Source organism: Vanacampus margaritifer, chromosome 16 (genome assembly GCF_051991255.1).
Source record: "Vanacampus margaritifer isolate UIUO_Vmar chromosome 16, RoL_Vmar_1.0, whole genome shotgun sequence".
Lineage (NCBI taxonomy): Eukaryota > Metazoa > Chordata > Actinopteri > Syngnathiformes > Syngnathidae > Vanacampus > Vanacampus margaritifer.
The window spans coordinates 1,990,650-2,014,500 of NC_135447.1; the positions used below are offsets into that span (position 1 = coordinate 1,990,650).

Consider the following 23,851-nt stretch of genomic DNA (forward strand, 5'->3'; position numbering starts at 1 on the left):
TATCTTCCGCCTTCTTTGACTCTTGTTTTGACACTGCGCCTTCAGGGAATCTCCTCAGACAAAACTTTTTTCCACCAAGGTCAAAACTTTGATGCGCCGTCATTTTCGTCTTACCTACGCGCCGCAATTTTGCATTTTGCTCTCTCTCTCTCTCTCTCTCTCTCTCTCTCTCTCTCTCTCTGTTTTATTGATGTAACAGGTGCTTAGCGCGACAGACAGCGGCAGTCAAAATAATGTCGTCTGCCTCCCCGTGTGTTTGGCTTTCAGGCTGCCTGCTAAACTTAGACTTCTTTGAGGTTTTTCTGCCACTTGATGGAAGGTGATGCCGCTGCATAATGCATGAGGCGAGAAGGGAACACTTTGTCTGGCTGCTTTTTATAAGCGCTCCGCTTCTACACATAAATATATATATATATATATATATATTTTTTTTTTTACATGCAGGAGCTTCTCAGATCACACAACGCCACAAAGTGGCAACAGAAAAAAAAAAAATAAAGCAAAATCTTTATTTTGCTGCTGTGATGCATCAACTGAGTGAGATTTGTCTCGCAGTTGAACAAAAATATTTTATTTAGATGCGTCATTTTACTCGCTTGCCAAATGGTCTCAAAAGCGTGCAGTTACTCAGACTTAATCTTTATTCAAGTAGCAACACTGCTGTTGAGCGTATTAGTCATAGCAAGCTGCAAAAATAAATTAGATATCGCTCCTAAATCAATGCGATACTACTTTAAAGGGATACTTGACTCATTGAGCCATTTTCAGCAGTAAAAAGTTCATATTTTGTCCAGAATTAATTTGACTTCATTATTTTTCATGTGTATTCAATACCTTTAAAAACACATTTTTCCACTCGCTGTCGACTGACGCTGACATCGCTTGTGCTGAGGAAATCGGTAAATGAGTTACTAACGACCAATCACAGCTCACCTCTTTTCTGGGTTTTGACTGCCTTTGCAAGGCCCGCAAATTATTGTGTTAATTGCTATAAAAACATGGAACCTACGAAAAGAATGATTAGAGTCTTTTTCGTTGCAGAAATTATCATTAGAATATAGCTAAGTTTTATCATTATTCACAAATATATTTAGAAATGTGAGTAATGAGCTTTTTTTCAACATGGCCCCTGGTTGATCTTTTTTGCTCTGCTGCCACCTGTTAGCCGTTTTATTAAACAACGACCATTTCTTCAACCGTTCTGTGCAGTTGAGAGGCTGCATCAAAGCCTTCTGTATGCTCTAGCATAAAAAACATATAAATACGTCTTTGGGACACTTAAAACATTTAAATAGAACGTATTCATATGTTTATTGGGAGCAAATTAGTTAATTGTTCATAAAAGTTATCACATTCATTTTAGACAAAATATTACCTCCTTACTGGTGAAAATATCCCTTGAAGACGCGTTTCCGGCATTTTACAGCAACTTTTCTTGGATTTTTGTAAAAGAATTTGAGGATTTTTGTTGTTGTTGCCAAGATCAAAGGCTTATAACTGTAGGGGGGGTACAGTTATAAAGTGGAATTCATCGTATTTCAACACAAAATGATCAGATCAAAGTGTACAGTAAATGCGACATTCGAATCGCACTTTATCAGTAATCTGTCTTGCTTCTCAACATCAGTTTTTAATGTGACAAAATCCAAATCTGCGTACTCTAATCTTGTAAGGTGAAACGGGTTCGTAGTTTTTATGGTGGATTCATTTTGGAAGATATTTCTTTTTATGTTTTGTTTTTTAATCTTTACATTATTTCTACTAGTAGGAAAATCAAAAAAAAAAAAAAAAAGGGAAGACCTTTTAGGTTGTTTCCATCCATCCATTCATTTTCTTAACCGCTTATTCCTCACAAGGGTCACCGGGGGTGCTGGAGCCTATCCCAGCTGGCTTCGAGCAGTAGGCGGGGATACACCTTGAACTGGTTGCCAGCCAATTTTGGGGTTTTTTATTTTAAATTAAGAAAAAAAAAAATCTGCATTTTGCATGCTACTTATCTATACTCGACACAAGCAACAACACAGTGTGTGGTTGGAATTTCCTTGACCACCATCCAATTGGAGGGGTCCGGCATTTGGGGAGGTGGGATGGCGGTAAGTCATTGATATGTGCGGGAGGACTCTGGGACAAACAGCGGCGTTACGCCAGCCCGCCTGATATATTTTGATTGAGTGCAGATGGAGGGGAGGCGTAATGGAATCGGGAGGTTTAAAAGTGGGATAAAATGACAGAAAGGGAGCTTTTTCTTTTTTTTTACCACCTGATTCTCCAGACAGCCACAAAATGGAGCCATGTAAATGTTAGCAACCGCAGTAGACGTGACGTGTGTGTGTGTGTGTGTGTGTGTGTGTGTGTGTGTGTGCTTGCAACAAATCGATGAGGTGTCACTGTTGTCTCTGTTTTTTTTTTTACCACTTAAGTGTGCACTATAATCGAGTTACATTCAAACAGGATTGTCTTGTATTTTTTTTCTCTTGGATGATAATTAATGAAAAATAAGGTGCCCCTAATCGACTGGAGAAAAAAAAAATGAAGCCACCTCCTTGCAAAGTAATCGTAAAAGTAATAATCAATAGTGGGCAACATTGAAATCGGTCACCAGCGCTGTTCAGCTTTTGTTTGCTATAGCGTTAGCATCTTGCTTTTATCAAGTTTTCGAGTTTTTACAAATATTCATTGACCTGATTTTGCTGCTAATATCCAGCAGATTTAATATATTCGCTATCATGCTCATCTACAAAATGTTGTTTTTCACACTAAGGATTGTAGCCACAAGCTAACTAGCTTGAGTCTGGTGTAATCTGTAACGTTAAAATGTACTTTGTATATGTATTTATCTAGGAAACTGCATTTATCATTCAAAAAGTCACTATTTAAAGGATATGACAAGATTTCAGGTTTGGACATCTCAAATCAATACTTGTGCGGGTGGATGTAGCATTAGCATCTCAATTTAGCATGTAGCTTCTTGTTGTTTTTGTGTGTTTATAAGATTTGTTGAAACAAATTCGCTTTTAACGTCCAATAATTTAACCGGCATTATCCATAATGTAAACAGTTGTCTTAACATGCTTTTGTCATATATTTTTTTAAATTAGTTAATGTCTCTAGAATTTTTTATTTCTTTAGTATTATGCTTGGTGACTGTGTCAAAATGTGTGTTTACGCTAACTTCAGTCTGTCATGTCAATATAGCATCTTAAGCTAGCCTGCAGTTTCTTGATGTATTTTCTATTTGTGCAAATGATTTTGTCGCCTAAACTTGTGATTCATGTCCAGTGGTAATCTTCACTTAAGTGCTGGGTCGCTAACATTGTGTGTTTATGCTAACCGTTGTAGTCACAAACTAACATAATTATTGCGTCATCTGTTTCGTCGATATTTACTGTTCTTGACTTTTTTCCATAAGCAGTTTCATACTTTTAACCCTTTGCGTGGTAGATGAAGATGAATTTGAAATATGGATTTTTTTTAAAATATACTATCTAATTTTATAAGCTAATTTGAAGCTAGAAAAAAATGAATGATAAGATTTCTAAAAAGGTCTTTTTTTGGGGCGGGGAGGAAAGAAGTAAATTTCCTTTCCAACCGGCATGGGATGCTAACATCCCTAAAGCATGAGCTCTATTCCCTTTCCTTTCCCGCCGCAATTATCCCTCCTTTTTCTTCTCGGCCGCCGAATGAATTAACAAACAAGTCGCTCGGTACCCAGCAGCCTTACTTCAATTTACCGCCTCTTATCAATTGGCTCCCTTTTATCTTTTAGTGTTTTCTTCTTCTCTCCATCTTAAGCCGTGCATCCCTCTGTTTTTTTTTCCTTCGCCGCGGCCTTTTATTTACGAACGTCGTTCCAGGTAGTTTTATCGCTGCCTTCAAGGAAGCGCCGGATGCGAGAGAAAAATAAGAGGATGGACGAAAGATAGAGAGCAACGCTTTCAAGGCCGTTGCGTGGAGGAAAAAAAAAAAAGGCTTGGCAGTCAGTTTTCCTGGCCCATATTTAGGCAGAAGTGGCACCATTGTGAGTGTCATATTATTAACTCTTTGACAGCCAAAAACATAAAATAACGTTTCGTAAAATCCTATGGAGGAGTGCCAAAGACGTTAAAAGACGTTTTTTTCCAAAACAGTTGAAACTAACCATTTTCTATTGTTGATTACTCAAAAACGGAATAAGGTAGAAACAAACTTTTTTTTTTCTGATGGATGATGAGAGTCCAATCTTGTTTTGGCAGTATGTGTGTTTCCATAGTACAAACACAGAATTTTCTATGGACCTTGAAAGATCAGTCAAAATGCTTAAAATCGGCTGGCACCCACGGCATCCCTTTTCTGAAAACGTCTGGCAGTCAAAGAGTTAACAAGTATTTTTATATATATATATATATATATATATATATATATATATTTTTTTTTTTTTACGTTTTCCCTTTCTTAAAACTACAAATAAAGCTACAAAAACTCTGTTCAATATTATATTAGGTAATAAATAAAGAGAGATGTGTTCTTCTTTATGCATGCATTATGCATATACTGTAATGGTTCTTTTAACTTAATTTGTCTTTAATGACTAGCTACTGTATTCACGCGATGTCACTCGACACGTGTTTGTGTGCATTTTAGCGCACTGCCTTGCAGAGGTTCGTTTAACGCTCTAATATGACAAATTGCGAGCACGGGTCCTTTTTTATTTCACCAGCAGCGGCAATGATATACGGCCAGACAAGTCCACCGGCAAAATTGGGAGACGGGCAAAAAAAATAAAAAATAAAAATACACGAAGCGGCAAGCTGTTACGACTCAATAGCGCAATTCGCATTTCAAGCGCAGGCGTTTGTGTTTTACGAGGATGTGATTAGCATATGTTTTGTTGACATAAATTTCAAATTTACGGCGCTTGTCAAAAGTGACTGTCGGACAAAGTCGATTATTAAGCTGGCAAATGGCCTGAGAGAGTTTTATGTGAACTTCCTTAATGGCTGCAGTCAGTCTGTTTCAAATCACCCGCACACACACAAACACTAATCATGTATTTCAGACGCACAACATGAAAGCCGGCACTTAGAAAAGAGACTCGAGTGTGCGTATATCTCGGAGCGGAATCATGAGCTGTGACAATTTAGTATCCTTTTACATCTCGTTAAACTTTGCCGCGGTGATCAATTGTGTGATGCGGCGATGGATGATGCGCTCTGCTAAAAAGCACCAGTCTGTAAGCGTATATAAAATGCTTGTTAAAAGTTGGCTAAGTGTGTGAAGTCGGAGTAAACAAATCTATCGGCTCGATGTGTTTGGTTTTTCCACTTTCATACGGCGCATCAGTCGCTACCATGCAAACAAACGGGCAACACTGTACAAAACTTTTTTTTTTATCCGAGAGGGGGCTAAGGGACAACAAGATAACGGAGCACTTGGGCAAATTGGAGACATTGGAGTATAATAGCAGCAACAGGATAAGATAAGGTTAGCACGAGTGTTTATTGTTGCAATTTTTCGCCGCATAATCTTTAACGATGATGCGATGCTAGCAAATTGCAGTGGATGACAGACAGACAGAAACTGCTCAGAAATGGGCCAGCCCAGGACAGCAACTGGACAAACAAATGAGCAGTCGTATGACCGCGCGGAAGGATGCTAATCTCCTTGACTGCTCACTGTACGTGAGTAAGTAAGCTACATTGCCGGTCACAGGCTGTTGCCAGTCTATCCAACATCGAGTAATGTAGTGTGTGCGTGAGCCATTGCAGTTTAAGCACAATGCACTCGGCCAGCGACACACGTACACACACAAACGCACTACATTGATGTTGAGGCCGCATGGCACGGTTCCCAATTGGAGTGGCCTTAATAAGACCATCCATACCTTATCAGTTCTCTGTCTGGGCAGCACAATAGTCAGATTGAGGGGCGACACAAAAGGCCTTTGAAAGGCTTTTGTGCGCCGTGTGTGTTGCGCTTTACCGCTTAAGTGTGTTTTTCTCTTATCTTCGCCAAAGTGTGTACTTCACCTATGATCCTTAACGGGGGGAGAAAAAATCCGTCCTTTGTCCGCTGCCTTTTGTCCACCGTGTTGCTCGTTGGCGAATCCGTGTCGTGCCGACGGACATTTTGTCAAAGGGAATTACAGTCATTTGGATTCAATTTGTCTTAAGGCATCCATCGGGCTCATTTTAAGACGGATGGATGGATTGATGGACTCCGCTAGAGTCACGTACCCCCTTCACCATCCTGACAGAGTTGGTGGACCCCTTTTTAATTTTTAACTATAATTTCAGCCTTATAGAGAACATTTTGAAATGTAACCTGCTGTTGTTGTTGGGGTTTTTAAGAAACATTATCCACTTCAGTTTGGGAATCCCTGGCCTAAATGATCAACTACACAAACCTCATGTCCTTGAGTGCCATATTAGTTCCTGTCTCTTTTTAGGCCTCCCTCTCTTGTTTTCCATTGGATTAACTTGCCTAATAAAAGTACAATGATTTTTCTTTCCAAGAACAACATCCCATACAACAAGAGAAGAAAACAGGGCATGCCTTGTGGTGTACAACAACAAGACATAAAAAAAAGTGACCTAAAATTATTCAATGATAAAGTCTGCAGCTTTCACTAATTAAGATTAGCATAGATGCTATGTTCAATAGAATAGAGCAGAAGTCACCAATGTGGTGCCTGCAAGCACCAGGTAGCAACCAATGACCTCATGAGTCCTTAATAATTGTTTGGCCGAGAGTCCTTTTCTAGTTTGTTACAGGCAGTCCTTGGTTATCACCTGAGTTCCTTTCTAACAGCTGTGACGTAACCCTCTTTTTCTAAGTGGGAATGTGCCATGGTCACGCAATAGAAAAGTACAATAAATAATACTTCTAGGCTAGTACATTCTGCGCTGTTTGCGATCTCAAATTATTGTATGTCTCGTAAAGAGAGGAACTCCTATAATGGTAGCGGTTCCCAATTTGCCTCAATCGACATTTTGTCACACTGGTATGGTAGCTAACATCCTGTGCTACACTCACCATCCTTTGTTTGATTGGTTGAGATCATTTTTTTTGTAAAACCAGACATAAGAACAAACAGAGGATTCGATGTTTGGGCCTCTCGATTACTGCTAGCACGATGCAGCATCGCGAGCAGCCAGCAGTTGTTGTTTTTTTCCGGATGGTACCGCAACAAATAAACCTAACTGAAAACCTGTGTTGTTGCATTAACATCAGAGGAAATTGCTTCCAGTACGAGGGTGGGAGCTTGTGCGCAGCCTGACTGGATAAGGTCATGCACCTTTACAATGTAGCCTAGCCTTGCTTGATTGTTATTGATTCGTCCAATTACGTGTTTGACCGGAAACCGGCCCGGATGGCGGATACAACAATTCCAGTTCTTCTCGTCCTTATTCCTTGAACCTCGTCAAGGCCGGAACATTGCGCACTGTCATTGTCACGCAATGGTTACGTTCCCAAGCCGCGCCTGTAACTTTCTCGAAGCGGAAGAGCCTCCATTTGCATTCGACATCAATCGGTCGCGTTTTTGGAGTTAGAGTGGCACCGCCGCCGCTTTCTTCGGCTTGGTTGAGAGACGCCAAGATGGATGGCTGTCGTCTCCTCGCCCGGGTTGAGTGGATCGCTTATCAAGGGCGTTGTTTTTCCCTGGGAATTTGCTCGGCTGATCGCTCAGTAGAAGGAGACGGCAAGTTCGTTTTTATTTGACAATTGTTGACATTTGGTCTTTGCTAGCCTGTCAAATGTGCTCACTGGCCACAACAGCGCAACCTGATGAGAGCCAAAGGAAAAGCTGTTTCTAAAATGATAGCATTTTCAACAGCGAATCCAAAAAAATGGGACCGGATATCCTTAGAAACTCAGAAAAAATTGGTTTGGAATCGTCAGACTACTAATTGTCCCAACTTTATGGTGTGTTTGAACTTCAAGGAATCACTTTTATGTATGTTTAAAATTGCCAACCCGTTTCCCTGTTAGATTTCCACATCGTTCAAAAGCCAAGTGATCAGACTTTGGCATCGTTTAGCTTAATGGATCAAGCTTTGAATGTGTCAACTGCGCCGATAATCAAAGCTGTGTGTGCGCGCGTGTGCTCGCAAGTGTGTACCTTTTCTCAAGGCGAGGCGTTTGAAGATCTCTCCGGGCTCAAGGCGACTGCGGCGGCTGTGTGGCAATTCGTGTCACCTTAATTGCTTTAGAGCACTTTCAGATATCTCTCAAGAGTTTTACTGGCTTTGTTCCAAGCCCGAGGCTCTTTGAGAATTTCGTAACGGAGCCCCTTTGGCGAAGGCCAGACTTTGTGTGTTGTCACATGTTATTTAGTTAGCTAACCTTCAAGGCCTTCTCGGCCCCCCGCAATCAAATATTGACCCCTCGTCGCGTCTGACCTTGCGAGCTTAAACTGTTACAGCTTAACGTCAGCTATCGGATTCCTCTTGTGATTGTCGAGAGCGCTAATCAAAAAAGTGGCCCGAGAACGCTTGGAGAAGTGTTGAATAAATCTTTCCGTTTGGCTTTATGGCTCCTTTGCCATCTGCAGCTCGTTGGATGCAGGGAGTTAAAAACGCCTGGTGTTATTTACAACGCGCGTTCGCGGTCGGGGGGGCTGGCTGCGAGAAGGCTGGCGTGATGGCGATTGCGACCCGATGCGTCTGTAGAATCATCCCGTGTCCCCTGAGGTCCTGACGTGTTTTTGCTCTCTCTTCTCGGTCTGCAGGAAGATGCACAGCGGAATGAAGACCTACGGCTGCGAGCTGTGCGGGAAGAGCTTCCTGGACAGCCTCCGTCTACGCATGCATCTGCTGTCTCATTCAGGTGAGCAAATCAAACCAACCTCTGGTCGTTAAGGCCTAACTCGCCTGCTTTGTCTCACTTAGACAACTCCCTGAATGTGTAGAACTTTCACCCGTTTGTCTATGAAATGGCCTAAGGAGCTCTTGGAAGTGTAACCCGAGACGTGCCTGCGCAGTTTCAACCGTTGACATTTGACTTTTTTATGACATTTATGGGCCTTAAGAACAATCCGAGATTTCTGTATCGGCAACCGAAGCTGAAACCTGAAACTGCAGGTTGAAATGCCGAGATTACATTGAGCCAAATTTTGGATACGGTTTGGTGCCATTCGGTACAGTCCGATGATCCATTTTCTATATAGGACAGTTCCGGATGTTCCGGATGTCCAATCGGGCCTTTTATCAAATTTTCACTTGTGTTATTTCATCATCATAGTTTGAAGTCTTGCAGTCAACAGTTGAATGTTAGCTCGTTCTTGGCATCATCAGACGCGTTTTTGTACCTGAGAAAGAGACCGTCTTCTCTGTGCTGGTGACGAAAAGTGCACAAACTTTTCTCTTTCGACCCGCGCCGCGTTGCTTCTGAGGTACTTTTTCTGCTGATGAAAAAGGCGAGAGGAGCGCTTGTGCTGCAGACGGGCGACGGTTAGGGAAGACACGGCGCCGTGGCAAAGATTCTTTGATAGTTTTTCTTGTACACTTTTCTTCTCTCACTCTCTTTTCCGCCTCCACCGTTTTCTGACTTTCAAGGCTTTTCTCGCTCTGACACGGCGTCTCCATTTTTACTCTCTGTGTAATGATGACACTTCGCCGAGTCCCAAATGCCGCCGCCGCCGCCGCCATCATCATCCTTCAAGCGGGCTTCACAGCCGACAGAATATCAGAGAGATGAAGAGAGAGAGCAGAGAAGCTCTTTGGTATGCGACGCGTGTTGTGGATGTTTCACCAAGCAACGCCACGACTGTCTGCTCCCTCCCCTCCCGTCTCGCTCTACCGCTGTCTCGCTCTCTTTGTGTCTGTCTCAGTCTGTCTGTCCACCGAGATCTTCGTGTTTACCTGTCTATCTGGTTGCGGCTAAACTGTTTGCCAACCTGCTCACTCGTCTGTCTGTACATGCCCGTCTATCCGCCTATTTGGTTGCCTGTCTTCCTGCTCACCAAACTGGCTTGCTATTATTCTCTCTGTCTTCTCTACCAGTTTGTCTACCTGCTTCAATCTTTCCTGTCTTCTTATTTGTCTGCCTGCTTGGTTGTCTCTCTGCTCATACAATAAGCATCCAAGCTGTCTGTCTTGCCGCCGACCCACCTGTTGATCCATCTATCTACTCTACCATTCGTAAGTTTAGCCTAGCATCAAGCTAAACTTGCCCGTCTGTCTTTGCTGAACGCGCTAATTAGCAACCCATCTTTCCAACCGTTTATCTACCAAACGGCCTACCTAACATGTCTTTCTTGTCTTTCTTTCCGCACGTGCCCTCCTATTTGGTTGCCTGTCTGTCTGCAGAGTACCTATTCTTCTGGCTGTCTCTCCACTTGTCTGTCTGCCTGCCTTTACCCCAGTTTGGTTACCTCTCAGTCTGCGTAGCTGCTGACCAACCTGTCTGCCTGTCCTTCCTACCCACCACTTGCTTGCACCTGCCTGTCTGCCTGCCTATTCAGTTGTCTCTCTGCTTATCTACCGGTCTGCCTACCTGCCTTTCTGCCAGTTTGGGTTCCTGTCTGCCGTCCTTCCTACCCAACTGCCTGTCTGTCTCTGCCTGTCCGTCTCGTCTTGTCTGCACCCGGCATTCTGCCTGAACTTTTTTTGTTTTTCCCAGCTGTCTTCCAACCTCTCTCTGCCCACTCTACCTGTCTCGGTGCCTGTATCTCTCTGACTGTTAGCCCGCCTGTCTGTCTGCTACCTGTCTATTTGTCTGCGTCTGTGTGCACATGTTGTTTGTAGACGTTTGGCCGCTGTCCCGTCTGGGCTGCGTGCCACCACTGAGCGAGGGTACAGTATGTACAGTCTACCGTGTGCCAGCTTGTTTCTATTTTATTTTTCCCACTCACAGTTTGTTCTGTCTGCTCTCGTTGTGTTATTAAGTTCTAACATCCACCTGAGAGCTTAAGTCTGCGCCTTTTCTGGGTAATAATTTTCAAATAGTTATGATTGTATGGTTGCATAGCTTGCGAAATGCTTCCCCTTGTAGATGAGATGAAGTCACCCGCTGATTATATCACGGTCTTGTCCATTGCGTAACTATTTTATTGGATTCCGTTCAAGTAGCTGCCAACATTTCATTTGTTCAGCTTTTATTGAAAGAATAAAATTGAGACGTTCCAGTCTTCGCGTACAGTTTGCATTTAACTGTCAATGCTTGTTAGTAAGCAGCCTCAAAGCTGTACAAATGTCCCAGATCTCTTCCGGGGAAAAAAAAAGGCGAAGAAAACAAGCTAGTGCCTGAAAAGATTAATGTCAGACCAAATAAATAAATCTTTAAAACTTCTTGCAGCATTTGTAATGTTTGGCAAACTGTTTCCGACTTCCTCCGCTGCTGCCAAACTAAGTCGGTGCTAAGATGCACCATAAATATCTCTTTTTTTTTTTTCTCCTTCCCCCTTTTGTTTGCAAAATAACCTGTTTTTCCAAACCACACTAACCAGATCCTTATTTGGTTTTATTCAACGTTACATAAGATCACCAGATTGACCCTGAATCCCTGTGGAGACCGATTCCTATTAGAATTCCAGAGTACTTAAACATGAACCTTGAGTACGGATCACATTTCACAATGTTGATTTTAAGGGATTTACTGACATTAAAAGTATTATACCAATTGGACACTTTTTCATTTAATGTAATATTATTGCTCTTTAAATGTCTTTAATTTTATTCCGTTTTATTTTATTTTCACTAAAAGTAGAACGTCTTTTTCTAATCGATATTTTGTTCTTGAAACACGAACTTTTAGTTTCCTCCCAATATCATTATTCATCATAAAATTGATCATAAAAGATACTCTATAAATATTTAGATTGATAGATTATTTCATATGATTTTTGTTTTTTTAACAAGAACATCGCCAAAATATTATCATATACTATTTTTTAGAAAGCCAAAATCACAGCAATATTTATTATTCTTTTTTAATCATTGAATTTTGTTTTGTTTACAAACAATTTGGGAGATTAAAAAAATAAAATGTATACGGTTTTATTTTATTAGTTTTCCCCAAATTAGTTTTTTTTTTTTAAATTCAATACTAGTGGACTTTCCAAGTGAAGCCTACTGTTTTCAAATATACAACATAATACATATTATGCATTTTTATTTCTTTTGGGGGATTCATAATATTTGCATTAAACCATTTTCTGAACTACAGTAATACCATTGCGTGCATTTTAGTGAAATTGGGAACATTCAAATGAGGAAGAAAGAGGTTGAATTCCTCCTCATCAAGCAAAAAAAAAAAGAAAAAAAGACGAAGCTGCGTCTTTGTCTCGCACTTGCATCGCCGTCGGTCTGACGTTGTGTGTGTGTGGCGGTGGCTCTGCAGTTCTGGCGCGGCCCGGCTCTTCCCTCACGCTGATGACGACACATTTGTGCCGGCAGGTCTGGATGTTCTGCCAGCATACCAGAATTTATGATCGCTCGCAGATGTGAGTCCAGGAACACACTGTACTGTACCCAAACCCAGAAATTAATGAAACTTGACTGCCTTCCAGGCCACAAATTCCGAAATGTGTGTGTGTGTGTGTGTGTGTGTGTGTGTGTGTGTGTGTGTGTGTGTGTGTGTGTGTGTGCGTGTGTGTGTGTGTGTGTGTGTGTGTGTGTGTGTGTGTGTGTGTGTGTGTGTGTGTGTGTGTGTGTGTGTTTGCCTTTGTGTATTATGAGGACATTTCACCTGAATACATGCCGTGCTGCGAGGACATTTTGAATTATGAGGACACAGCCCATGTCCTCATAATTATTTCAATGCAGAAGTGCTTCTAGGGCTGTAGAAGGCTTAAATCCAAAGTTTTAGCCAATGTCCTTGTAAAGCACAATTACGTGAATTTGTGTATTTTTGTGTATTTGATGGCGCCCCCTGTAGGAAGGTCCTTGTAATGCACCACTTCATGAATAATTCACACCAGTGTATATTTCACAGCATTTGATTGGCTGACCATCACCTGTCCCCACAATTACGCACGTCTCCATAATTCAGTTTTTTCTCAAAATGCTGTGTATTGTGAATGTTTGTCTGTAGACACAGAGCCTTATTTTTTTTGCAGCCACCAATTCCTAAGTAAATAATTAAATAATGAAATACCCTATGACATTTAATTATATATTTCAGTATTTAATTATTTCAGTGGTTGTTTATTTAAAAATGTACAATGGTTAACAGCAGAGACAGAGAAACTGTCAGTGCAGTACATTGATTCATCATTTAACATCCCACCCTACCTTTACAGTATAACATCTTTCTGTACACCAGTGGCCAAATGTTTTGAGAATGACATTGATTTTCTAAAAATCTGCAGTGCTGACTTATTATTGTTTTTTTATGATGGCAATTTGCATGTACATGTACTCCAGAATGTTATAGTGATTAGATGAATTGCAAAGTCCCTATTTGCCATGAAAATTAAAGTAATTTCCTTTAGTGACCTTACAAACTTTAAGTGAAGAAGGCTTCAGGGCACCCAAGAAAATCCAGCAAATGCCAGGACTATCTCCCAAAGTTGATTCAGCTGCGGGGATAAGGACATCACCACCAGTGTAGAGCTTGCTCAGGAATGGCAGTAAGCAGGTATGAGTCCATCTACACCCATGGTGAGGGAGTAAGACTTTTGGAGGATGGCCTGGTGTGACCAGTGAAAAAGGGATTCCATAAACACAGACCAAAATAAGGAAAAAAGAGTTAAAGTTATTTTCTCTGATTAACCCCCTTTCCAACTGTTTGGGGCATCCGGAAAAATGCTTGTCTGGAGAAGAAAAGGTGAGCGCTACCATCAGTCCTGCTTCATGCCAACAGTAAAGCATCATGTGACCATTCATTTGCAGGGTTAATTCTAAGCCAAGTTACTGGGCTCGCTCACAATTTTGCCAAAAAACACATGCATCCATTACTAAAGTATAGTACCAAAACATCCTCGGACAGCAACTGTGTGACAGCAGCAAGGTTATTTTATTTACTAAAGCAAAAAAACATTTTCGTTAATGAAAAAAATAATAATAACTTTTTAAAAAAACAAACTGAAATCACATTAAACGATTACAAAATTATCTATAATTCTAGCAATAATATCCTTTGTTTTCGTCTGTGGTAATTAATTTAGTATATGAGCCTTTCGGGTTAATTTTAAATGTGATCTATTTTTTTTTAATTGACACTGTAAATCATAGAACAATAGCCACTCTTATCAACAAAGTTCATAATCCAACACTGAACCAATTTGTTGATTTAAATGTGATTTATTATATTGCCCGGAGTACGGAAGTGACGTCATCTAGCAGCCCCGATAGAGAACCGCCCCGGCTCTAATTACTTCACGAGACGTGATGGCAGTGTAGCTGTGCTAATGAGGTAGGTTTGAAGCTTGAATTTTTCCTCCAGAAACTTGTTTATTTTAATGTTGGTCGCTTGTGTACATTGCTGAAAATGATTTATAATGCAAGTCCAGTGTAAGTGCAGCTAAGCTAACGTTAGCATACCTAACCATCTGTTGATTATGATGGTTGCAGCAAATTATTTATAATTGCTACGCTTTTGTTAGTGACGGTTAGCTCAGTTAGCATAGCAGAGCTAACCGTCTGTTGAGTAAGATAAATGCTAATTGAAATTTTTAAGAGGAAAGCAATAACAGGCTGGTTTGATAGGCTGGTTTATGATGTGAAAATATACAATGGTTTAGTATTACCAGTACAGTATAAATGAAGTATTGGTAAATTGCTGCATTTGTGTTTACTTAAATTTGTTCTTTAAATAGAAATATTTAAGTAAAGTATGTTAGTGTTCATTACATTTAATTTATGCAAATATTTAGCAGAGCTGTGCTATCCACTGTATTTTATTTTCGTTGGCACATTTACTGCACACTGCACAGGATATTATGGTCCACAGAAAGTCAACTTCAAAACATCTGCACCAAGTTACCTATCAAACTGATTGAAACTAATTTTTTTCTATAGCTTTAGATCATTATCTTCAGTGAGATATGTCAGTCATGAGGCCACAGAGGGCAAAAGTTAAACCCAAAGAAGAGGTAGCATATTTTTCATCCTTAGGTAAAGACAAGGATGGCTTCACCATAAAATATATTAATTCATTCAAAGGTGAGTATTGGTAAAAGATTCTTTAGTATGGGCCTAGTTTTCATTACTGTTATAATGAAATATTTCCGTTGTATCCCTTTTTCTTTGTAAGGTTGAGGAGTGTTCAGTTCCTGCTCCTTTCAGAAGGGAGTCTTTCCTACTGAATATCGAGGAGTAGTTATGTGAAAACAGGCTGAGAGTGTATCATGATGCCCAGAAGGTTTTCATGTTTGAATTTCACTACAATGGAAAAACACTATGGTATGTTTATATGGTGTGTTGTCACACTTAATTTTGTTTTTTTTGGGGGTGGGGGGGTTATCGTGCAAGGTTTGACAAAACATAAAAGATTAATTATAACTCAAAAGCAAAAGTACATTCTTTTCTCAATATAATTTTTTTTGTTTTTATTTCATTTTTTTTACAATATTGTGACTTATTTTTTTATTTTACTTTTACAGTTATCGTGAGTATCGCTAACCTCACAATATCATGTTGATTATCATATCGTGATTGCTTATCATGACATTTGGATATTGCTTCATACATGTGACATACTAGAATTACTGGTCGCACATTCATGATTACATGAAATTACAGTTTAGCAGTCTAGTCTTAGTAAGAATTTAATTGTATTGGTATTTTTCTATTCATCTACCCCAGGTTTCCACTGAAGCACAACCTGATGAAGACACCGCTATCACAGACTGCGCCAAAGTTGACCAGGTGACTAGATTTCTTTTTGAATGTTGTTGAAATCAGTTTTCAGAAGCAAGACATTAGTGGAGGGTGGAGATACTAGGGCTGCACAATATGTGGAAAATATCTTGGCGCACGAATGGCTCATGCAATATGTGTATTGCAAAGACGTGCAACAAATGAATATTGGATTGTTTGTATACTTTAGTCTGAGGCTAAGCGATATGGCCAAAAAATAAAATAAAAAGTCTTTTAAACCAACCATCCAGCATTCTGCCACCACTTGTGCAAAATTACAACTCACAATAACATCTGGATGTAACAGAACATTATAACAGCTTTTAATAATCCAGAAGACAAAATACATTTCACGATTTAGCAAATTTTCAACGATTCAATTTGAATTTAATTTATTCAATTAATTTGATTTATTGCCAGGCCCTACTTGAGTCTGATTTTGACCAATCAGAGACAACCTTAATTGCGCATCGCCATACAAGAGAATTGTATCGAGGAGCATTACTAACAAAAAAAAAACTTATTTGGATAAGACTAGATCAAAATGAGCATGATTATTTTTCCGCACGTACGTGTATTTCTTTAATTAGATTATGAAGATATATATATTCGGTCCATGTTTAATGTCAAAATAATCTCCATCACTGTATAAAACACCCATGTCACATGTTTTGTCAATACTGTGCAGCCCTCGCAAGATACACAGTCCTCACAATGTCGTAGTTGTGAATAACTGACACTCTGAGGACAGTGTATTTATACACTGTGAGTTTAAAATACGTTTTGAGGGCTTGGAGTTACACATACAGTCCTCACAATTCATACTCTGGTCAGGTATGGACACTCTGAGGACTGTGTATTTTCTTATTTGTGTGTCATTGTGAAAAATAGACGTCAGCAATTTACACAAACCTGTAGTGCAGACAGATTTATTTATTCATTTTTGTAATGGCAAATAAAATGAGTTTGCATTCACATTACTTTAACCTATTCATTGTTCTGTATGTACTGTAACTGTGTAAATGCACAGGTACAGTCATGTTACTAAGAATTGAATTTTATATGTATTTTTCTCTTCATGTGTACCAGGTTTCAACTGACGCACAACCTGAAGACATAGCTGTCACAGACCAAGTTGACCAGGTGACTAGATTTCTTTTTGAATGTTGATGTTGAAATACGTTTTTCAGAAGCAAGACGTTGCACAATATATAAAAAAAAGATCTTGTCGCACGAATGGCTCATGCAATGTCTGTTGCAAAGACATGCAACAAATGAATATTGTATTGTATACTTTAGTCTGACTTTGACCAATCAGAGACTACCTTAATTTCGCATCGCCATACAAGAGAACCGTATCGAGGGGCATTACTAAAAAAAACTAACTTATTTGTATAAGACTAGATCACAATAAGCATGATTATTTTTCCGCATTAACGTGTATTTCTTTCTTTGGATTATAAAGATCTCTCTATCTTTATCTTTATGTCTATATATCTATATATCTGTCTCTCTATCTATATATATATGTATATTTGTGTATATATATATATATATATATATATATATATATATATATATATATATATATATATATATATATATATATATATATATATATATATATATATATTTGTGTATATATATATATATGTATATTTGTGTATATATATATTTGTGTATATATATATATATGTATATTTGTGTATATATATATATATATATATATATATATATATATATATATATATATATTTGTGTATATATATATATATATACTGTATATATAGAGTATGTATGTATACAGTATATGTATAGATCTTTTTTTTAGGTCCGTGTTAAATGTTTAATCTCCATCACAGTATAAAACACCCATGTCGCATGTCAATACTGTGTAGCCCTCGCAGATACACAGTCCTCACAATGTCGTAGTTGTGAATAACTGACACTCTGAGGACAGTGTATTTATACACTGCGAATGTAAAATAAGTTTTCAGGGGTTTGGAGTTACAGATACAGTCCTCACAATTCATACTCTGGTCAGGTATGGACACTTTGAGGACTGTGTATTTTCTATTAATTGTTTCATTGTGAAAAATAGACGTCACCAATTTACACAAACCACTAGTGCTGACGGATTATTTATTTTTGTAATGGCAAATAAAATGTGTTTGCATTCACAATACTTTAACCTATTCATTGTTCTTTATGTACTGTAACTGTGTAAATGCACAGGTACAGTCGTGTTACTAAGAATTGAATTTTATATGTATTTTTCTCTTCATGTGTACCAGGTTTCAACTGACGCACAACCTGAAGACATAGCTGTCACAGACCAAGTTGACCAGGTGACTAGATTTGTTTTTGAATGTTGATGTTGAAATACATTTTTCAGAAGCAAGACGTTGGCACAATATATAAAAAAATATCTTGTCGCACGAATGGCTCATGCAATATGTGTATTGCAAAGACAAGCAACAAATGAATATTGCATTGTATACTTTAGTCTGACTTTGACCAATCAGAGACTACCTGAATTGCGCATCGCCATACGAGAGAACCGTATCGAGGGGCATTACTAACAAAAAATAACTTAATTGGATAAGATTAGATCACAATGAGCATGCTTATTTTTCCGCATTAACATGCATTTCTTTCTTTGGATTATAAAGATCTCTTTATCTTTATCTCTATCTTTATTTTCTATATCTATCTGTCTTGCTCAGTCCATCTCGCTATGTCTGTCTGTCCGTCTCGCTATGTATACAGTATATATATCTATATGTATGTGTATATATATATGTATATGGATAGATCTTTTTTTTTAGGTATGTGTTAAATGTTTAAATAATCTCCATCACTGTATAAAACACCCATGTCGCATGTTTTGTCAATACTGAGCAGCCCTCGCAGATACATTGTCCTCACAATGTCGTAGTTGTGAATAACTGACACTCTGAGGACAGTGTATTTATACACTGTGAGTGTAAAATAAGTTTTCAGGGCTTGGAGTTACACATACAGTCCTCACAATTCATACTCTGGTCAGGTATGGATTCTCTGAGGACTGTGTATTTTCTTGTTTTTGTTTCATTGTGAAAAATAGACGTCACCAATGTACACAAACCTGTAGTGCAGAAGGATTTATTTATTTATTTTTGTAATGGCAAATAAAATGAGTTTGCATTCACAATACTTTAACCTATTCATTGTTCTGTATGTACTGTAACTGTGTACATGCACAGGTACAGTCTTGTGTATTACTAAGAATTGAATTTTATATGTATTTTTTTCTTCATGTGTACCAGGTTTGAACTGACGCACAACCTGAAGACATAGCTGAAGACGTAGCTGTCACAGACAAAGTTGACCAGGTGACGAGATTTCTTTTTGAATATTGATGTTGAAATCAGTTTTCAGAAGCAAGACGTTAGGAGTGAAGAGTGTAGAGTAGATGCTAGGGCTAAACTATATAACTAACAAATATAATCACAACAATTGTTTATGCAATGTGTATTGCCAAGACGTTAAAAATACTGTATCCAACAATACGCTTGTATGGGACTAAAATTTCTACAAGTCAACATTAAAAATATCTCAAATTCAAGATTTGTTGGCAGTTTGGTGATTTAGATTATGCACTGTAGTGATCTTTTTTTCCCATTAATTTATTTATGGTGGATTTTAGAGGTGAACTCGCTATAATTTTTTTATTTTTTTTTTAAACAGAAGTGTAAACATCAGGTAGTTTATTCACTTGTATCAAGCTTGGATAAATGTGCTTTATGTTTTGGACCTTTCGCTGCACTAGAATGGACTGGCATGATGGGTATTTTATCTTGTGTGTTATTTGTATCTGCAATGGATCTTTGTTTCACGCAACCAGGATTAATAGTGCAGGCATTTTCATTGAATGAATATAATTTAGTCAAGAGGATAAATTATGACCCATGTTTATACCGCTGTCTTTAGTTGCAAGCAGCAAAATGTTGAGCAATTGTCTCAATCTTAACGACTGTCTGACTCGGTAAAATAGAAAACGTCTACTGTAACTGAAGGACTGTATCACACAAGACCCGTTTTAGGGGCAATGCCATAGATTAAGCATATTAACTATCCCTCTTGTTAAATGCTTCATCTCATCTTTCGAATAAATGTGGTGACTAGATTTATAATAATCTTTAGTATATGCACAAACTTTAGGTTCTAAATGCTTTTCTAGTTTGCTCCAGCATCTGGCACATATCCCGTTGATTGCAAAAAAAAAAAAAAATGCAAAACTGCTTGATGATGAAGACCACCTATCTTTGGTAAATGAACTTTAGCACATTAGCCCATCAATGGCGGGAGCTACTTCTTCCGCGAGCGCTCAACACTTGTCTCAAGCTTCTACTTCGAGTGCATCACTAAGTAGCAGCGAAGTAAAGCTAGTAAATATTTATGACCACCCGCCAAAAGGAACTTTAACCCGCATCCGGCAGGTGTCAATTTTAGAGCCGCTGTATATATGCACATGTATGTGTGCGTCTACTGTATATATGGATATCATTGCTGTCCTGTGAAAAACATGTTTCCATTTTTAGGTCGCGGGCTGCTCTCCGGTAGCGATCCTTCTTGGCGGCACGGCTTGTATCACGGTGCGCTTTATAGTCTGGAAAATATGGTGGAAGTGTTTTTCACAGGACAGCGACAATATGTATGTCTGTATGTATGTAATAATTGTTTTTGTTTAAAAAATTAGGTTGCTGATGTATCCAGTTCAAGTGAGGATTCATCAGCAGAGGAATATGTTCCAGATTCTCACAGTACTTCAGACACTTCCTACATTGAACCTGTTTTTCAGAAATTCTGAAATCCGAAGGTATTCCAGTAATGAGCTATTAGAAAACTGCTCATCTTTAAGATGAGAGGTAGTCATGTTTTAAAGAATAAAATGTTCAATGTTCACTCTTTTGCATCTGGTTTCATGTCTAGCTTATCCATTACAAAGATGTGCTTGACCTAGATAACCTGGTCACATAAGAAGCATTGTTTTATTAACATACCAGTTTCAGTCTGTCCTAAAGTTGTAACATGGTGCTCAAGGATCAGGTATGACTTTGCATTTCACAGTATTGTTATGCACAACAATGCGACCTTATATCAGGTAAGTCATTACACATCAATGTCATTTCAGTTTGTGTAACGTCAGAATGCCAGAACTTTCAAGTCACTTCAGTGACATGGTTGCTGTGTGTTGTGTAAACTTTGTCCTTGTAATGTGAGTTGGTCCTCATAATTACCATTTTTGCCATGGGCGTGGCTTATTTAGCTCATTATCTATGTCCTCATAATTACTGTTTTTTCAGGTTTTTCTTTTTTTTGTGCGTTGAGTTTTTTAAAGTTTTGAAGTGAAATTTCCCTGGATGACCCCCAAAAAATTTTTGGGGTGCAAGTCCCATCTCTCTGGCATTAGCGGAAAGGGGTGTCCCCGTAATACACAATTAAACAGGTTTGGAAAAAATGTCCTCATAATACACAGAGGCAAACCTGCGTGTGTGTGCGTGTGTGTGTGTGTGTGTGTGTGTGTGTGTGTGTGTGTGTGTGTGTGTGTGTGTGTGTGTGTGTGTGTGCGTGCGTGTGCGTGCGTGTGAGAGAGTGAGGCTGAGTGGCGGGGGAAAAGTCCATCTATTAAAAGCAAGTTGCGGAAAAAGAAATAGTTCAGGAGAAAAATGAAAGAACAGCCAGAGGCCATTTTATATGTTAGTTTTTTTTTTAACAGCTGATAATACATCTGCACCCACACGCCAAAAAGTAACAGCTGTTTTTTTTTGTTTTTGTTTTTTTTTGGGCATTCCTTTGTTTCTTCTGATTAGACATCGAGCATCATGTTTGCTGTCATGTTTTCTTGCACCTCAACAACCGATCCCCAGTCAGCTGATCAGATCGTTGTCTTTTACGATCATGAATACCGAAGCACTTTAACATTTACGATAATAAGCCCTGACCGTCGTTCAGAGGAAGAATAGTACTCTTATAATATTGCACTTTATCAAAACAGATTAAATAAGAACAATTACAATTTTTGTACTCAAGGAGAATTCATATTCAACTCATCTCTCTACTCATCAGTACGGCACTAATATTCTAATATAACTACTATTAGTCGTTCTACGCAGAGGATAAAGAATGACTGGATACTGTTGGATTTTCTGTCTTTTTATGTTGCCTCAGTCTATGTTCAATCCGTTGCGTGAAGCTTTAACACACCACATCATGCATTCCTTTAGCGTTAGCATGAAGCTAACGGACTGAAAGGCTAAGCTATGTGGTTATTTTAAATATATAGGGTGTGAATATGTTATGCTAAGTTTGACAAAACTCTGCGGAGGTGCGAGGACCCACTTTACTGTTGCTCGCCATCGCATTCTATCGTGGCGATATCGCGATTTCCTCCCGTCCATCAATCAAATGCTTCTTCATAACGTGGAGTTGTTGAGTTTCTAAGAGAGATAACATAGCTTGAAATCCTTTTTGGAAGGTTGCTAAGTAGCGAGCAGCCCCTTGCTCCGCTCATTGGGCCCGATTTGGTGTTCGGCTCTAATGGCGGGTCTTATTTTTGAATGCGAGGCAAGTGTTTTGATGGAGAGTGATTGCCGAAACGTCTGCAAGCGTGTCTCCCTTCTCCCCACCTCCAGCCCCCGTCTCCTTTTTTGTATCCCTTTCTTTCTCTCTCTCTTCTTTTGGACCAGACTGAGCGTATTTTTATGGGTCCTCGCTGTACAGTACACTGTGTGCCTTCTGCTCAAAACAAGAACACAGTCGATTAAATTTTGGATTCGCTTCATCATGCCTTCCCCTCCCTCCATCAGCCCAGCTGCTTTGTTGTTGTCGTCAATGTGTGTGTGTGTGTGTGCGTGTGGTCAAAGTCAATTATTGCCAAAAGCTTGCCAATTAATTCGCTCTGCTGCAAATTTGAATGATACCGACTGGAGAATGCAAGAGCATCAACACGCGCTAATGCATGCAGACAGGCCAGTATGTGAATTTTGGAGTGATTTGGTGGGGGTGGGCAACCTACAACTCGTGCGCATCAAGCGTGACTTCCAATCGGTAACAAGATCGGTAACATACCCACCCAAGTGTTATTGGTGTGAAAATTCTCACTTCCAGCTCAATTTGTTTTTGGGCTATATACAAATGTTATGGTAGTTTAGACCTAATTTGCATAAATTAACAGACGGTCCATTGATTGTATTTCTATAAAAAAAAAAAATGGCGAAAAAATGGCTGCCTTTTTCTAAACTGACATTGATCACACTCATCGGCTGTTTAACTAAAATGTTAGCAAATTTCTGTAGCATGACTTCATTTGGAGAAGTTCAGCCATACACGTGTGATTGGCCTGAAATTTCCAGCTCGATGTATTTGTTTAAAGACACGTCAATATGGACTAAACATAGCGTCGTGCATAAATTAACAGGTAACATAAACAACATTTCTTACACTCGTTGACCAGTCGATGAACGATGCTACATAGTTTGCCGATTGTATCATGTAGCATTTCTCACAACCTATGAAAATGTGAAATGGACTGGATACAAATGCCATGGTGGATTACGTGACATTTAAAAAAAAAATAGCTGCCATTTCTTACCCTGATCCTTTAACTAAACATGATGAAATTTTTGCCGATTCATATACTGTCGATCAGGTCGTGGTATCTTCACCACATCAAGTGTGATCGGCTTGGAACTCGGCATGAATTCACAAGAGGGTCAACAAGTCGGTAAAGATGGAACAAAGACATTTTCCAAAACGCCTCGGCAGGAATGTTCGTAGCCACAAAATTCCCATAAATTAATGAGCTTTCTAATAAAAAAAAAATGGTGAAAAGCATTTCTAGCCCATTTTTGACCCGTAAATTGAATCCTTACACCCCTAAAATTTAAGAGCTAATTTGGTTATTTTTTTAAATGTATGCACCCTTTAATCAAGCTAGCGAAGTGTGTTAACATGTTGAAACGTCATATTTTAACCAAACTACAGCAATTGTGTCATTAGATAGGAGTTAGCTGGCACAATTTTTTTTT

The 23,851-nt window shown here is 39.0% G+C and overlaps 1 protein-coding gene and 1 long non-coding RNA gene across 6 annotated transcripts in view; both read left to right on the top strand.

Moving 5' to 3' along the window:
* Nucleotides 1–23,851, top strand: part of zbtb16a (zinc finger and BTB domain containing 16a) — a 143,313-nt gene that overhangs the window by 42,489 nt on the left and 76,973 nt on the right. For all 3 annotated transcript variants that reach the window (XM_077547028.1, XM_077547029.1, XM_077547030.1), the window contains exon 3: nt 8,708–8,805. In XM_077547028.1, coding sequence (XP_077403154.1) covers nt 8,708–8,805 — 98 coding nt within the window. The remainder of the gene's footprint in view (nt 1–8,707; nt 8,806–23,851) is intronic.
* LOC144036419 (uncharacterized) lies at nt 12,000–20,726 on the top strand. 3 transcript variants are annotated; one of them, XR_013288639.1, is made up of 8 exons: nt 12,000–15,083; nt 15,175–15,323; nt 15,726–15,788; nt 16,869–16,922; nt 18,074–18,127; nt 19,088–19,153; nt 20,363–20,416; nt 20,521–20,726. It is a non-coding gene; the product is annotated as an uncharacterized LOC144036419 (long non-coding RNA). The 3 variants fall into 3 exon arrangements; XR_013288640.1 differs by lacking the exon at nt 20,363–20,416 and having other exon boundaries at nt 12,004–14,334; nt 14,940–15,083; XR_013288638.1 differs by lacking the exon at nt 20,363–20,416 and having other exon boundaries at nt 12,004–15,083.